The sequence below is a fragment of the Elephantulus edwardii genome, unplaced genomic scaffold, assembly GCF_000299155.1.
Source record: "Elephantulus edwardii isolate Elephantulus edwardi_28Jun2011 unplaced genomic scaffold, EleEdw1.0 scaffold00049, whole genome shotgun sequence".
NCBI lineage: Eukaryota > Metazoa > Chordata > Mammalia > Macroscelidea > Macroscelididae > Elephantulus > Elephantulus edwardii.
Genome location: NW_006399799.1, coordinates 13,351,092 through 13,367,574, shown reverse-complemented (window position 1 = coordinate 13,367,574; position 16,483 = coordinate 13,351,092). Strand labels below are relative to the sequence as shown.

General features: G+C 37.2%; 1 protein-coding gene across 2 annotated transcripts in view; it reads left to right on the top strand.

The window, feature by feature from the left end:
• The window catches only part of SCMH1 (sex comb on midleg homolog 1 (Drosophila)), a 355,171-nt gene that overhangs the window by 98,794 nt on the left and 239,894 nt on the right, over positions 1-16,483 (top strand). For both annotated transcript variants that reach the window (XM_006886519.1, XM_006886518.1), the window contains exons 2-4: positions 6,425-6,552; positions 11,209-11,277; positions 13,201-13,224. Coding sequence is in view for 1 of the 2 variants with exons in the window: in XM_006886518.1 (XP_006886580.1) it covers positions 6,540-6,552; positions 11,209-11,277; positions 13,201-13,224 (106 nt within the window). In the remaining variant the exon portion in view is untranslated. The remainder of the gene's footprint in view (positions 1-6,424; positions 6,553-11,208; positions 11,278-13,200; positions 13,225-16,483) is intronic.

Below are 16,483 nucleotides of genomic sequence, written 5' to 3'. Positions count from 1 at the left end.
TTTGTGACTGGGATATTTCACTCAGCATAATGTTCTCCAGAGTCAACCATTTTGAATAATATTGCATGAGTTCCTTGTTTTTTAATGCAGCATAGTATTATATGGAGCATTTTAGGGGTGCATTAACCTATGTATGAAATTGAGTTTGGTTGATTCTTCAACATCTTTGTTGAGTTTCTTTCTGGTAGTTGTCTTTTCTTGAGTGGTGTATTGAAATCTCCAACTAGTATTGTTATGTTGTCTATTTCTTTTTTCAATTATGTTAATATTTATTTTGCATATTTTGAAGCTCTATAATTTGGTACATAGATATTTATTATGGTTATGTCCTTTTATTTTATTGACCTTTTAAGCATTATATGGTGATATTTCTTGTCCTTTGTGATGGTTTTTATGCTGAAATTTATTTTATCAGAAATTCATATCAGTACTCTTGTTTTTTTTCTTGTTGCCATTTGCATGATATATTTTTTCCTACCCTTTTTTTTTTTTTAAAAAACCCTTTTAAAAACTTTTTATTTATTTATTTTTGTTGATGATGTTGTTTATCACTAAATCAGATCCAACTGGCACAGGGGCAGATTGCCCCTCCTTCTCCAGCAGGGCATCTGGTGGATTCATACTGTGTGCCTTCAGGAATGCAGTGTAGCTTCTTGCGCTAGGCCAACAGAGCTCCCTTTTTTCTACCCTTTTGTTTTTAGCCTTTTTTTAGCTTCTCATGTATCTTTTGTAGACAGTTTTGGTTTGGGGTTTTTTTTTAATTTGCTACTCTTTTTATCTGAACGAGATTGATTGGTACAGTAACAGGGGCAATGGTAGAGTGTGTGTGTGTGTGTGTGTGTGTGTGTGAGACAATTAGTGAGACTGGCTCAGGACAGGGAAGGGTTCAGAGCTGCTGTACATAGGGTCACTATGCATCACAGGTGACTCAATGGCACATAACAACAATAACATACTGTGACAGGTTTGGAAGCAGGAGTGGCATCCATTTCCTAAACAACATGCCTCTGAAACTCTGTGAACTTTGATAAATGTGAATAGTTGTAAAGGGGCTTCAGACCTTTTGTTCACAAGATTGCTGTGAGTCATGCTTGACTCGAAGGCAGTCAACAACAAACTCTTTTTATCTTTACAGGTGCATTTAAATCATTCACATTCCGTGTAATTATTGAGAGGCAAAAGTTTCATTGCTGCCATTTTGTTGAGCTCTTTTTGGTATTGTTGCTGGTTGCATTAATCCAGTCTGCATTTTGTGACATCTCTATAAGAAGAACTTCCCTCAGTATTTCCTGCTATGCCAGTCTTGTTTTTACAAACTCCGTTAGTTTCTGCTTTTCTGATAATATCTTGATCTGTCATATTTGATGGACTGTTTTGCTGGGTACGGTATTCTTGGTTGAGTTATTTTCTTTGAGTGTTTGATATATGTTGTTCCAGTGCCTTATTTCTTGCATGGTTTCTGCTGAGAAACTGGCATTTAATTTTATTTGCTCACCCTTATAGGTTACTCTTCATTTTTCCCTAGCTGCTTTCAGAATTTTCTCCTTATACTTAGCCTTGGCAAATTTGTCTATAATATGCCTTAGTGATTTTCGTTTGGTGTCTATTCTATATGGTATTTGCTCAGCTTCTTGTATATATATTCTCTCCTTCTTCATTATGCGTGGAACATTTTCTTCTAGTTAAGAAGTAAAACTCTTCCACAACTTTCTCAGTGCCTTTTTTTGCTTCTTCCTGTTCTTGGGTTCCAATTATGCACATGTTATTCCTCTTCATGGTGTCACATTAATCTTAGGCTTTCTTCTTTTCCCTTCCTTTTTGATTCTGCTTTTTGTTCCCGCAGATCTGTGCTGAGAACTCTATCTTCTGTTTCACTGATTATGTATTCCATCTTTTCAATTCTGCTCATATGTCCCTCATATGTTGACAGCCTTTGAGACACGGTCCTTATATTCTGGATTGCAGCTTCTTGTTTTTCGGGGTTTCTATGCCTCATTTATTTTATCTGCATTGTCTTACATTTTTTTTTAAGTTCCTCCTTGCTTTTGCTTGGAGTATCCTATAATTCTTTGAGTTTTTCTTTCACCAGTAAACATATTCAATCTTCGTTATTTTGAATTCTGTGTTAGAAAGTTCTATCAGACTTTCTGGCTTCAGGACGTGCATTGATTCTGTTTTTTGATTACTTTGTTGGGGTAAAATCTTGCTTTGGTTTTGTGTAGGGGTGAGGTTGTCTGCTTCTTCCATGTTATTGCTTTGGTAGAGATTTTTTCTTGACTGGGGCCTTTGCAAGACCTTGGTCTGATTACCTTAGTTAGCTCTACAGCTCACTGCTCCAGAGGAGGAGAGGGCAGCTCCCTTGCATAAATTTCTCTTTGATCTCTGGCCTCAAGAGAAGACTTGTTTCAGTTGGAGCTCATTATACTAGTAGGGAAGAGGAGGACAACTCATCCAATCTAAAGTTCTTCCTCTCTGGTTTCTTGGCAAAATTAGCTGAGACGTGGGGGCCAACTGCTTCTTCCTTTTTCTCTGGTCCTGCAACTAAGTTGTCGGGGGTAGATAGCGTGTTTTCTGATTGCAGCTTTCTCTTCTGAAGTCTCTTGTCCTTTTTGATTTGTGAAGTGGTATAGCCAGACTCTCTGACTCTTCACCACATTTTTTGACAATTGAGTAGAAAGGGTTTGTCTCTGACCTTCTACTCCAGGACCATATTGCTGTAGCTGTTGATTGCAGGAGCCTTCGAGTTAGAGTACACAGCTGGCATAGTGGGATGAAGTTCCAGACAAAAGCAGTGTTTGACTGGGCTGTCTAAGCTTGATCCCAGTTTGTCTCTGATTGAACTTTATGGTTTTGGGCTTTACTCTCAGGTATCTGATCTACCTTGAGTTGATTTTTGTGTATGATGTGAGATGTGGATTTTTTTTTCAGCTGTCTTCAGATAGCTGTTTTGCCAACAGCACTTGTTGAAGAGGTTGTCATTTCCCCATTTGATAGGTTTTATTTCCTTTTCAAAATATCAGTTGACCATGATAGGTAGCTGGGTCTATCTCTGGGTTTTCAATTCTATTTCATTGGTCTATGTGCCTGTCATTATACCAGTACCATGCTGGTTTGTTATGTTGTTTGGGGTCCCCCCCCCCTCCATGGCCCAGACTATGGAATAAACAGAATGCCAGATACAGCCAGAAATGCACAATCTGGAGGGGACAGAATTGATGAATGGGACTTTCTAAAGATTAAATCCTTGTGCACATCTAAAAACTTTTCCCTTCAGGGTGAAAAGAAAGCCTACTGACTGAGAACAACCATCTAAGAACCTCATAATGAAAGAATACAGAATACTGTATTTAAAGAATACTCCTGGGCTTCCAGAAGAAAAAGTAATTGATAAATACAAAATGTGCAAAAGACATGGAAAGAATATTTGCAGAGGAAGATATTCAAATGGACAACAGACACATGAAGAAATGCTCCACATCACTGACAATAAGAGAGATGTAAATCAAAACCACAATGAGATATCATCTCGCTCCAGTAACAGTGGCAATGTTTAACAGGACAGCAGATAATAAATGTTGGAGAGGATATGGCAAGATAGGAACTGTTATACCTTGTTGGTGGGATTGTAAAAAGGTACAACCATTCTGGAGTTTGATGTTTCCTCAAAAAGCTGAACAAAGAAACTCTGTATGACCCAGCTATTCCACTAATCGGAATATACTCCAAGGAAATGAAATCTGATACACAGGCAGAGATTTGTACACCAATGTTTATAGCAGCATTATTCACCATCATGGAACATGGAAACAGCCCAAATGTCCAACCACAGCCAATTAGATTTAGAAATTGTGGTATAGTCACACAATGGAATACTATGCAGCACTCAGGAACAATGATTTTGAAAAATACTACATAACGTGGGAGAGGCTAGACAGCATTAAGCTAAATTAACTAATTCAGTTCTGTAAGGACAAATACTGTGTAAGACCATTATTGTAGTATAAATATGAGGACCCAAGGTTGGGGAGGTTGGGAGCAGAGGGCTGAGGATGGTTGGCAGGGTCATTAATCATAGGGTCGGACAATTTAATGGGTGCTTGGGGGGCTGAAGGAAATGGGAAAGATCCAGTGACAAAAATAATGTACATGAACTTTGTAAATAAACCAGTATAAAATAAAAATAATTTTAAAAAAATCAATGTTTGACTAGATCCTGAATGTTGATGTTACCCCACCCCCTTTGGCTGTAGATGGGGCTGAGGATGCTGCTGGAGGGGTGGTCAGAAATCAAAGGCAGAGTCTCCTCTCTGAGATGGTCTCTGTACTCATTCCCTTCTAGGTTAGCCAGCAGCCACAGTCAAGCAGGGTCCAAAAGGGTCCACTCTGAATGTCTTGATTTCCTGACTGCTGGTGCCAAGAGTTAATTGTGGAGCTAAGCACACTGAAATTGTAAACAACCTCAATCTCTTCTCCATCTAACATGATGCTTCCAATTGGCCCAGTGGTTAGAATCTTTGTCTTCTTGATGTTGAGCTTCAGTCCATACTGAAGATTGCAGTCCTTGACCTTCTGCAGCAAGCGCTTCAGGTCCTCCTCAGTTTCTGCAAGCAAGGTTGTACCATCTGCATAATGTAGATTGTTGATGAGTCTTCCTCCAATCCTGATGCTACATTCTTTCTTATAAAGTTCAGCCTTATGAATTATCAGTTCTGCATATATATTGAAAACATATGGAGACAGAATACATCCCTGACACACTCTTTTCCTTATTTTGAACCATACGGTGTTGTTTCCTTGCTCTGTTCTGAAAACTGCTTCTTGGTCCAAGTAGGTTTCGCAAGAGCACAATCAGGTGCTTTTGGATTCCTGTTCTTCTCAAGGTTAGCCATAATTTGTTGTGACCAACACAGTCAAAATGCCTTTGCATAGTCAATGAAACACAGATAAACATTCCTTAGTACTCTTTGCGTTCAGCCAAGATCCATCTGACATTGACAGTAATGTCTCTGGTGCCACCGCCTCTTCCAAACCTGGCCTGTTTTTCTGGTAGTTCTCTGCTGATGTACTGTTCCAATAATTTTTTATAATCTTCAGCAGGATTTTGCTTATGTGTGACATCAGTGATACTGTTCAATAATTTCCATACGCTGTCTATGTCACCCTCTTTTGAAAAGAGGATCTCTTTCATTCAGCTGGCCAGGTAATTGTCCTCCAGATTTCTTGCACAACTTGGTGAGTATGTCCAGGGAATCATCTGTTTGTTCAGATATGTCAGTTGGAGTTCCATCAATTCCTGGGGCCTTGTTCTTTGCCAATTTCTTCAGAGCAGCTTGAACTTTCTACTTCATCACCATTGCCTCTTGATCATACGCTGTTTCATGAAATTCTTCTGTGTCAGCCTGTTATTTTTGGTACTGCAACTCCATATACTCCTTCCATCTTCTTTTAATGCTTCCTGGATCATTTAACATTCTGCCTGTTGCATCCTTAAGTCTTACAACTTGAGGCTTGAATTTGTTCATCAGTTCTTTCAGCTTAAGAAGTGCCTAGCAAGTTCAGTCCTTTTGGTTTTCCAACTCCAGCTCTTAGCACATTTCATTATAATATTTTGCTTTGTCTTTGCAAGCTGCCCTTGGAAATCTTGTTTAGCTCCATTACTTCCTGATTCCTTACTTGTGGTTTCATTTCTTTGTGCTCCAGTGCAATTTGTGCTGATATCCATTTCAATCTTTTCTTCCTCTTCTGTCTTTGCAGTGACCTCTTGCTTTCTTCATAAGTGATATTCTTTATATCCTCCCACATCTCATCTGGCCTTTGTTCATTAGTGTTCAAGGCCTCAAACCTGTTCCCGAGGTGATTTTTAAATTCAGGTGGAATAGATCCAAAGTCAAATTTTGTGGATTTGATTTCATTTTCTTTATCTTCAGTTTGGTTGTCTTTTCCACAATAAGCACCTGGCCTAGTTTTCACAGATGGTATTGAGCATCTCCAGCAATTCTTTCCACGGATATATCTGGTGCCTGTGTGTACCATCAGGTGAAGTCAATGTCTGTACTTGCTGTTTATGTTTTTTATAAAAGGTTTTCAAGCAAGAGTGGCATTCACCTAAATAACATGCCTCTAGAAACCCTATGAACTTTGATAAATGTTGCTAGTTGTAGAGGGGCTTCAAGCCTTTTGTTCATAGGGTCACTATGAGTCCTGCTTGACTCAAAGGCAGTCAACAACAACAACATAGGGAAGAAGGATCAGTGTTTAGAAAACATGAATTTGGTAGCAGAAATGAGGCTGAAGATAGAATGAAAAAATTTTATATAGTCAATGATTTCTTCATTGTAAATACATTTCTTATAATGTAGCACAATTTATTAAGAGGTAGGTGGTATCAGTACTTAAAGTGTTCCATTTTACCCCCATTTTACAGATGGAGACATTAACATGCAGAGGCGATAACTTGCTGGATTTGAGAGCAAGGTATTGGTGGATCCAGGGATAAATCCAAGCCTCTTAGCTTCTTGACCAGTTTTAGTTCATCGACTATGCAGCCTAGTGGTAGGTAACTTTTTTACTTTCTCTTGAAGGGTAGGCTTAGAATTCTTAGTAATTAGACCATTAATTGTTCTACCTGAAGCCATAATGTCATTTTTTGTCATTGATATAAATTTTCCAAGTTGTATGAAGAGATTGTAAGTTCACTATTTAAATACTTAAAAAGTATATTTGACAGCTATATTTGGATTTTGCAGAGAAACAACCTATATATTACATATACACACATGTGTGTCTGTATATGTAATGTTGTTGTTGTTGTTGTTATGTACCATCAAGTATCCTGCAACCCATAGTGACGCTATATACAGCACCTCTGAAGCCTGCCCTGTCCTGAGTCAGTCTCACTGATTACAACACACCAACCTCCATTGCCCCAATTACTCTATCAATCCATCTCATCTGGGGTCTTCCTCTCCTGTGCTGTCCCTCCACCCTTCTGAGCATGACCGCCTTCTCCAAGGACTGGTACTTCCTGGCCATGTGCCCAAAGTATGTGAGACGAAGCTTCAAAATCCTATCCTCCAAAGGAGAAACTTGTTTTCACTCACTTCAAGACAGACTTATTTGTTCTCTTGGAGGTCCATGGTATGTTCAAAACTCTTTTCCAGCACCACAACTTGAAGGCATCAATTCTTTAGTCATTGTCCAGCTCTCTGATGCATAGCAAGTAATGGCAAAGACCGTGTGTGTGTGTGTGTGTGTGTGTGTAAATATGTTGACACACACGTACATATACTCAAAGAGAAATTTCTTTTGAGGATTGATTAATGTTGCAGTGAGACTGAGACATACAAAATTTAATGGTTAAACAGTACACTGAAAATTCTAGCATTCTTATGTCTGAAATAGGTACCCTAGTTGATGGCTTAAAAATTCCAGCAAGATGATTGCTTATATTCTTTGAGACAAAACTCATCTCCCTTGTAAAAGCTGTTTCTGCCCTTGAGAGTATCTGCGGTTTGGATGAGGCCCATCAATTTTTCATTGCCATGAAGTCTGGCTTTTTTCCTTTATCTTTACAGTATTTTTCCCCTAAACTGTATTTACTGCTTTTTAATATTTTTAGTGATATGGCAGCCTTGTTTCTACTTACTGTGATGTCCTTTAAATCAGTTTTGTGGTAACTTGTCTTTATTGTAGAAATATAGGACTAAAAACTTATATATAAATGGAATATATATTGCATATTTAATTTTGAATAATAGTTTTTCCAATTATAAAAACTGTTGTGGAAAACTTTAAACATAAATTTAGTTATGATCCCCTAATTCTGTTTGTCTTCTAAAAAATTATAAGTTTGATTATCTAATTGTATTTAATAAGTATGAATGTAAATCTTAAAAGGTATCTAAATTAAGTAACTAAGCATAATAAGAAAATTTATTTTATTTCATTGATGATTTAAAGGAGAACAGACATAACAAGTTATAAGAAAGATGGAACCTCCAGTCAGAAGAAAAGACAAATACACAGTGCAACACTGACCATGTCGCTGGAGTTAGTGGACAGGGAAAAGCCATAGAAGACAAGATTACAAAAGTAAACTCAAACCTTGTAATTCATTGCCGTCAAGTCAGAACCGACTTAGTGACCCTCCAGTGGATTTTCTGAGGCTACAAATTGCACAACAGGACGTTGCCCATCTTTCCCTCACAGAGTCGCTGGTAGATTCTAACTATCAGAGAGGTGTAGTCTTAGCACCTTAGCAGGCAGCTCCCTATAGGCAAGCAGGCAGAAGGCAAATCCTGCATGTTTTTTATTTTATAAGGCATCTGCCTTATGTATAGAGAAGCAAATAACTTGTAGCTTATAGGGAAGGTTGATAAGCAAATATAGAATCTGTTCCTTTCTTGAATAAAAATAGTCTAAATTTCTCCTTAAAGAGAATAGAGAAATGGACAAATGTAGGAGCAATGATATGATTATGTTTAGGAGAAGTTTGCAAAGGGGGAAGGGTGGCTATCATGTTTTTTAGAGGTATTTTTAAGGTTTTTGTTTTGTTTTTAAGAAAGTAAGGTATGATCTGAATGCTCATGCAAATAATAATTAGAAGTTACTTATAATGTTCTTGAGAGAGGGAGAGGCAATAGTATGTGAAGCAGAAATAGAAGGGAGGTTTTTATCTTTTAAAAAGTGGAGAATACTTCATTAGTAGTAGTAGGAAAGAATGAAGAATAAATACTTTATTCATTCACCACATAATGATTGAACATACCCTGCTAAACGAGGCACAGGATATGCTACTAAATAAGACCAAGTACCTGACTTAATAAAAATGAGTGGCATGTAGAAAAGCTTCTCTGCTTTCATCTAAGTTGGCGTTACCAACCCAAGGACAGACAGCTCAAATCCACTAGCTGCTTCACAGCAGAAAAATAGGCAGTCTCCTCCCATGTGTTTTACAGACTCTGAAAACCACTTGTGATTCCATGACACATAACAATAAGATAGATAGACAGATGAATGGACAGATGGATAGATAGATATCGATCATTTGATCTTGGCTGATAGCAGTACTGGAAGAATGCCTATCTGTGTTTCATTACTATACAGAGACATTTGACTGTATAGATCACAACAAATTGTGGCTAACCTTGAAAAGAATGGGAATCCCAGAATACCAGATTGTGCTCACGTGGAACTTGGACCAGGAGGCAGTACTAAGAACAAAGCAGGGAAACACTGTATGGTTCAAAATCAGGAAAGGCGTGTTAGGGATGCATCCTGTCTCCATAACTTTTCAATCTGTATGTAGAACAGATCATTTTGGAGGCTGGACTTTAGGAGAAGTGTGGCATAAGGTTTGGAGGAAGACTCATCAACAGCCTACATTATGCAGTTGACAGAACCTGGCTTGCTGAAACTGAGGAAGACTTGAAGCATCTGCTGCAGAAAGTCAAAGACTGTTGTCTTCAGTATGGACTGAAGTTCAACATCGAGAAAACAAAGGTTTTCACCACTGGGCTAGTTGGCAGCTTCATGATAGATGGAGAAGAGATTAGGGTCGTTAACAATTTCAGTTTGTTTGGGTCCTCAATTAACTCTCTTGGAACCAGCAGCCAAGAAATCAAAAGACAAATTGATTAGGAAATCGGCTATCAGGGATGTCTCTGGAATGTGGAAATTCAAAGACCTTGGTCTTTGCAGTTGTTTGCTGTGCATCAGAGAGCTTCACAATGAATAAGCATGACAGAGGAGAGTTGATGCTGTTGAATTGTGGTGCTGAAGAAGAGTATTGAACATACCACCATGGAGTGCCAAGAGAACAAACAGATCTTTCCTGTATAGGGTGAAACCAAGTTACTCTCTGGAGGCAAGGATTTTGAAGCTCTGTCTGACATACTTTGGGTATGTTGCCAAGAGGGACCAGTCCTTTGAGAATGATGTTGTGCTTAGAAGGATGGAGGTAGAACACAAGAGAAGACGACTCTGGATGAGATGGATTGACCTAGTGACTGGGGTAATTGGGGAAGGTTTGTCAGAGACAGTGAGATTGGTTCAGGATAGGACAGGGTTCACAACTGCTGTAGAAAGGGTTGCTGTGAGTTACAGTGATTTGATGGCAGATAACAACAACGTGTGTACGTGTGTGTGTGTGTTTGTGTGTGTGAGAGAGCGAGAACTTTGAGTAGAAAGAGATTTACTTTTTTTGCTTATTTTTGGTTTTTGAGCAAAGTGGAAAGCAAACACAATAGGGATATGTGATTTCTGGGCAGTGTTAAGTAACATTTGGGAATTATGATCATGAGTTTAAAGTGATACCAGTAGCTTTAATTTGTTTTTCTGTAGCACTTTTGAGCTGCTAGGGTAAGCATGAGAGAGGTGATTAATAGACTTTGACCAGAATTAGGCTTCAGATTTTCCTCAGAAAAGGTTAGCAAAAATAGAAATGGAGAGGAATTAATAATGTTTTCCAGGAGGTATTATAATGAAATCTGCATTGAATAAAAAGAGAAGTGAAGACATAATTGGATGGAATGTTAGATGGTGAGAAACTGTTAGGTCAGTAGGTTTTTTGTTGTCGTTTTTCTTGTTGTGTGCAGCCGAATCAGATCTGACTGGCACAAGAAGCACTTGCTCCTCCTTCTCCAGTGGAACATAGTAGAGTAGTTTTAAACGGGAAAATATATATATATATAAAATAAGTTGTCTTTATAGAAAATGAAAAAAATACTGTACTATCACCTCAAAATAGCTAACTAATGTTAAATGTTCATATTTGCTGTGTTTCTGTCATCTAGACATTATAATTTTTAGGGACTGGAGGTCTCTGTTTTTACATTCTTACATGATTGTGATTATGTTTTTTGTTAACTAAGTAGCATTATTACTTAAACATTTTCCCATTTTGTCACATAACCTTTATAGACATTTAATGACTACAAAGTATTTTGTCAAGTGATTTATAAGTGCCTTAATCAGTTATCTGTTTTACGCATTTAGATTTCTTTCCCTCCTTTCTTGTTATTGTAAATAATGTGTTAATGCTTTCTTATACTTCTCTTTAAATATTCTCTCCTTCATTTTGGATATTTTTTTCCTTCGACTCCAAAAGTGTCTATTTTGATTACTTTATTGAAAACTGTTGGTACATACTGCCAGATTGGAATGTTGAGTCTTATATTTTCTTTTCATAAGACTGTGTTTTCTCTTCAGTAATAGATTGGAATGATGTTAGGAAACACAAATATGGCCACCTATCAGAGTCTACATCCCAATATCAAGGTAAGAAAAACACTATTTAGCATGGAAAAATTTCTCTTAACATCTTTTGCCATAAAATCATCTCTTTAGCAAGGTTTGGAGGCAGGTGTTTTTTTTGTTGTTGGGTTGTGTTTTTTTTAATAAAAAACATTGATTGAAGGAAATGCAAATATAGTACTTTATAGAGAGGTGCATCAAAGTAAAAGGAGCTCTTGTAACATACTGTGTTATGTGTTGTGTTACTAACCAAAAAGTTCAGTAGTTCAAATCCACCAGCTGCTTTAAAAAAAGGGCACTCTCCTATGTAGATTTATAACCTCAGAGCCTGGGGCGGGGGAGAGGGGGTGTCACTGTGACTTGGAATTGTCACTATTGCTGTGGATTTGTTTTCAATTATCAAAGAAATATGCTTGCTTTGGGGCTGAAAATCAAGAAACAGATTCTAAATACAAATAATCCAAATTAACTTCATAATTTTAGGCATTATTCCCTTAGCTCTTTGAATTTCCATAGTGCTTAGAGTGCTCTTGTGGTCTAGTGGGTAGGGAGAGCACTGCTGTCCCAAAGGTGACACGTCCTTGATGGATGTCAGCCCCTCTTTGGGAGAAAAATGGGCAACCTTATCAGTGTGAAGTACAGGGTCAGAAGAACCACTGACAGTTAGCTATGATTTGGATCTAACTCCCCAGCAGTCAGTTTTTGTAAAAGTGTAGACTCAGGAGAATTGCAGAATCACCTGGTTTCCACGACTAATACTAGTAAACACGGTAATTTTTTACAAGCCATAGAAAAGATTCCTATGAATATAGTCTTAACAACTACGAGATATCATCTAACCCTAGCAACAATAGCAAAGTTCAACACAGCAACAAACAACAAATGCTGATGAGGTTATGGAGAGATTGGAACCCTAATTCACTGCTGGTTGGAGTCTAAAATGGTGCAACCAATATGAAAGTTGGTCTGGCGCTTTCTCAAAAACTTGGAAATAGAAATACTATTTGACCAAGCAGTTCCACTACTGGAAATACACCCTAAAGAAACCAGAGCAGCCACCCAAACTGAAATATGCACACGCAAAGTTATTGCTATGTTATTCACAACAGCAAAGAAACGGGAGCAACCAAAGTGTCCATCAACAAGTGAATGGATAGAATAATCACACAATACAAATCACGCAATGAATAAGGAATAATCACACAATGGAATGGACCACTACATAGCACTGAAAAGCAAGGAACTTGTAAAACATTACACAATATGAGTGACCCTGCAGGACATAATGCTGATTGAAATATCTCAGTCACAAAGGGACACAAATATTGTACAACCCCACTATTATAAAACAGGACTGACATGGGGGGTTGAGGGAAAACTAGGAAGAGAGTGGATATATAATTAACACTGCATTGGAACAAATGAAGGAAAGAACTATTTAAATGGAATATATGATTAGGCATTATTTGTATTACAACAGTCCAGAATAAGAGGTTCATTCATTGCAAAGTGGACTGGGGAAAGGGAGAGGGAGGGAAGAAAATGTGCAACAGTGAATGAATGGAAATCTGACTTTAAAACCAAAATAAAAAAAGAATACAGTCTTAAGACAGTAACATTTTGTTTCTTTTATACTTTTTTTATTTATGCAGTCATTGTGTTTTATACAATCATTTATATACATTGTATTTAATTCATATATATTATGGTTCATATACACCTTGTGCTTCATGTATATTGTGTTTTAAAGAATTACTCATATGCATTGTGTTTCGTTCATGTACATTGTATTTTATACAATCATTCATGTGTAAATACAGTAATATTTTAAATGAAAGAATTGAAGTAGACAAACTCAGGCCATTATCTCATCCAAGAATTTCAATTTTCTGTCACTTTGATATGTTTGTTTGTGATCCTTATGCTGAACATTTTTTTCTTTAATAGAAGCTGCCGACTTCCTGGAACTAGGTAAGATTTTTTTTCCTTCTTTGAGTTGTCTGCTAAATAAGAGAATTACTAAACCAGGGATTAGATTGTATCCCGGAAAAATTCTGTGTGCTTTGGTCTTATAAATTAGTGAATCCTGTGTTCTTATCTGCCTAATAAACCCATGTAATTAATCTCAGCTGTCACTTAAAGTCTTATCTGAAGCCCACAGACAGGCTAGCTAAAAGGAAGGGGTGATAATTACATAGAATACTGGGGGAACAGGAACGGAACCAAATTATGGAAGTAACATATTTCACTGAAGCCAAAGCTAAAATAAACCCCCATAGTCCATAAATCAGAATTTGATAGAATTTTCCCAAAAGAAATTGTTCATGACATAAATAGAATTAAAATTTAAATGAAATGTTTTCTAAACTTAATGAATAAATAGAAACTGAAATTTTAAAATATTACTGAATAAACAAAACTTTGGCCAATACTATGTTTGGTTTTCATCCAGGCCTTAGAACCTGTTCTTGGTTCGGCCATTGTCAATGAAACAAAATTTTATTTGGTTCAAAATTGTTACGAAATGTTGAGTATTGGAATGGTAAACAAAACAGGAAAAAACTATAGGCTGATGACCTCTTAGAAAACAAAATGGTTGAATGCATTTTGTGTAGTGATCATATCTCTCAAGTAGAAGAAGGAGAGCTATCAGAGGCTGGGTTGTGCTGCTTTGAATGTGATAGAGAATAATAAAGTACTATACCCTTGGACTCTGTGTCAGAACTGAGGTTTTTGAAAGTCACTTTTGAAAGGTTTGCCTCTCATAACATTACAACTCTAATTCTTTACTTTGTGATTTATAAACTGGAGATATAGTCCATTCTACTTATTTCACAGGGTGATTAGTATGATTACATGAATTGATTGATGTGGAAATGTTTTTGAAACTCTCAAATGCTTTTCAGCTTGGGAAGATTGTTGTTATGATGTTCATTCAGCAACTAAGACACTTCCTCTAAGTTCAATTTTATGAGATTCTTTCAAGTGATATTTTAATATGAACTAAAAAAAATCCAGGAAAACAGGAATTTGATAAACAAAACTAATTTTTTTGTGTGTAATTTCTTAAAACTTTACCTAAGCTGCTTAAGGGATGGCATAAAAAAGTGTGGATGTAAAAAAAAAAAAAAAGTGTGGATGTAAGAGTCAGACAAGCCTTGGTTCAAATATCCAATCCCTAACTAGTTTTATGACTGTAGGCAGACTACATAATTGTTCTTAGCCCATTTTCCAATTTTTTTTAAATTTTTTTTAATATTTTTTTATTTTATTTTAATTTTTGTGTGAGTGTACAGTCAAATCAGATCTGACTGGTATAGGAGGAGATTGTCCCTCCTTTTCCCGGCAGAGCATCTGGTGGATTCGAACCGTGTACCTCTGGGATTGTAGTTGCAGCTCCGATTTGAAAAATTAGAGTAAAAGTTACTGTACAAGTTGTTAAGAACATTGGAGAAACAGAACATAATCTGGCAGAGTACAGGCAAGTAGAAGGCATATAATGATTGTTGTTGCTATTTTTAAATTTTGTTAGTAATATGAATGATAATAACAACTATAATTCAGTAATAATTTTGGCATACTTTAAACAACCTATGCTGATAGGAAGGCCTCATACTCAGTGGATACTCAGTATAAGGTATATCAGTTTTTAAGTCATGTTAAAATTTAAAGGTTGGCTTTTTTTCTTGTGAGAGTATGAGTAGTACAGCCAGACATAACTTCTGATAATGTAACCCAGCATATTTACTTCCCCATCAAGCAGGAGGGTAGCCCCAAATATCACACTGAATATTTCAATAAATGTATTAGATTTTCCAAACCTCAGAGTTGAATGAGACCTTAAAAAGGATCTAATTTGGCCTACCATCTGACATTGTTAATTTCTTATAAAACATCTTGTTAAAAGGGCATTTGTGTTCTACTTGAAGTCTTGAAATTATTGAGACCTCTAAGCCCCCTCAGGCAACTCACTTCATACTGACACATATTTCTTAAGCCAGAATCTATCGCTTTGCAATTTCCTAATTTAAAAATATATTCTGTTTTTGGGAAAAGTTGGCTCAGAATGTTAGGTTCCCATTTGACAGTTTCAGTACACCGTTCTTTCACTACCATTGGCTTTTGGTCATAGAGTACTTCCTGAAAAGTTTTCCATATCCACTCATTCTTTTGGTACATTGACTCTGTATTCTTTCTTTAACCTTAGGTCTAAACCTAGCCCTAGCCCTAGCCCTAGCCCTAACCCTAACCCTAGCCCCCTAACCCTAACCCTAACCCTAACCCTAACCCTAACCCTAACCCTAACCCTAACCCTAGCCGATTCCTAACGCAAGCCCAAAGCCTTGTTTTAACCCTGGCCGTAAACATTGCTTTAACCTTAGCCCTAAACCTAGCCCCTAACCCTAACCCTAACACTAACCCTTCTTTTGATTCTTCGTTGGTCATTCAAGCTTTGCCCATAGCATTTTACAGTGTTGCAATTTTAGGCTTGTATTTGTTTCTCAGTTCTGTCAACTTGAGAGATGTCAAGTTGACATCTCTATTGACTTCTCGATTTATTCTCCAATTCCAACTCTCTGCACATTCTATTACGATATTTTGCTTTGTCTTCTTGAGCTTCCCTTTGAAATTTTCTTTTCACCTGTTTTACTTCAGCATGTTTTCCCTTTGTTTTGGCTTCTCAAAGCTCTAGTCCAATTTTTTTATTCTGATTTTTTTCTTTTCTTTGTAGTGACCTTTTGCTCTCTTCATAGGTGATATCCTTGATGTCGTCTCACAGCTCATCTTGTCTATAATCATTGGTGATCAATGTCTAAAACCTGTTCTTCTTGTTATGTGCAGTCGAGTCACCTGCAACCCATAGTGATCCTATGTATAACAACAGTTCTGAAGCCTGCCCTGTCCTGAGCCAGTCTCTCTGACTCTGATACACCTGCTCCCATTGCCCTAGTTACTATATCAATCCCTCTCATCCTTGCTTCTCTATACTTTGGAAAGGTCCTTGACAGCACATTTACCCATTGCAATTTGTCTTTTGATCTCCTGGCTGCTTGTGCCAAGCATGTTGATTGTGGAGCTATGAATGCTTTTGATCAGAACTTCAACTATGAGATTGATCACACAGGAGTAAACTAGGACCATGACTTGCATTGCCTGATAAATTGTTAGTTCACCACATGCTGATATTGAAATTCACTACTGTTGTTGTTGTTATGTGCCGTCGAGTCGC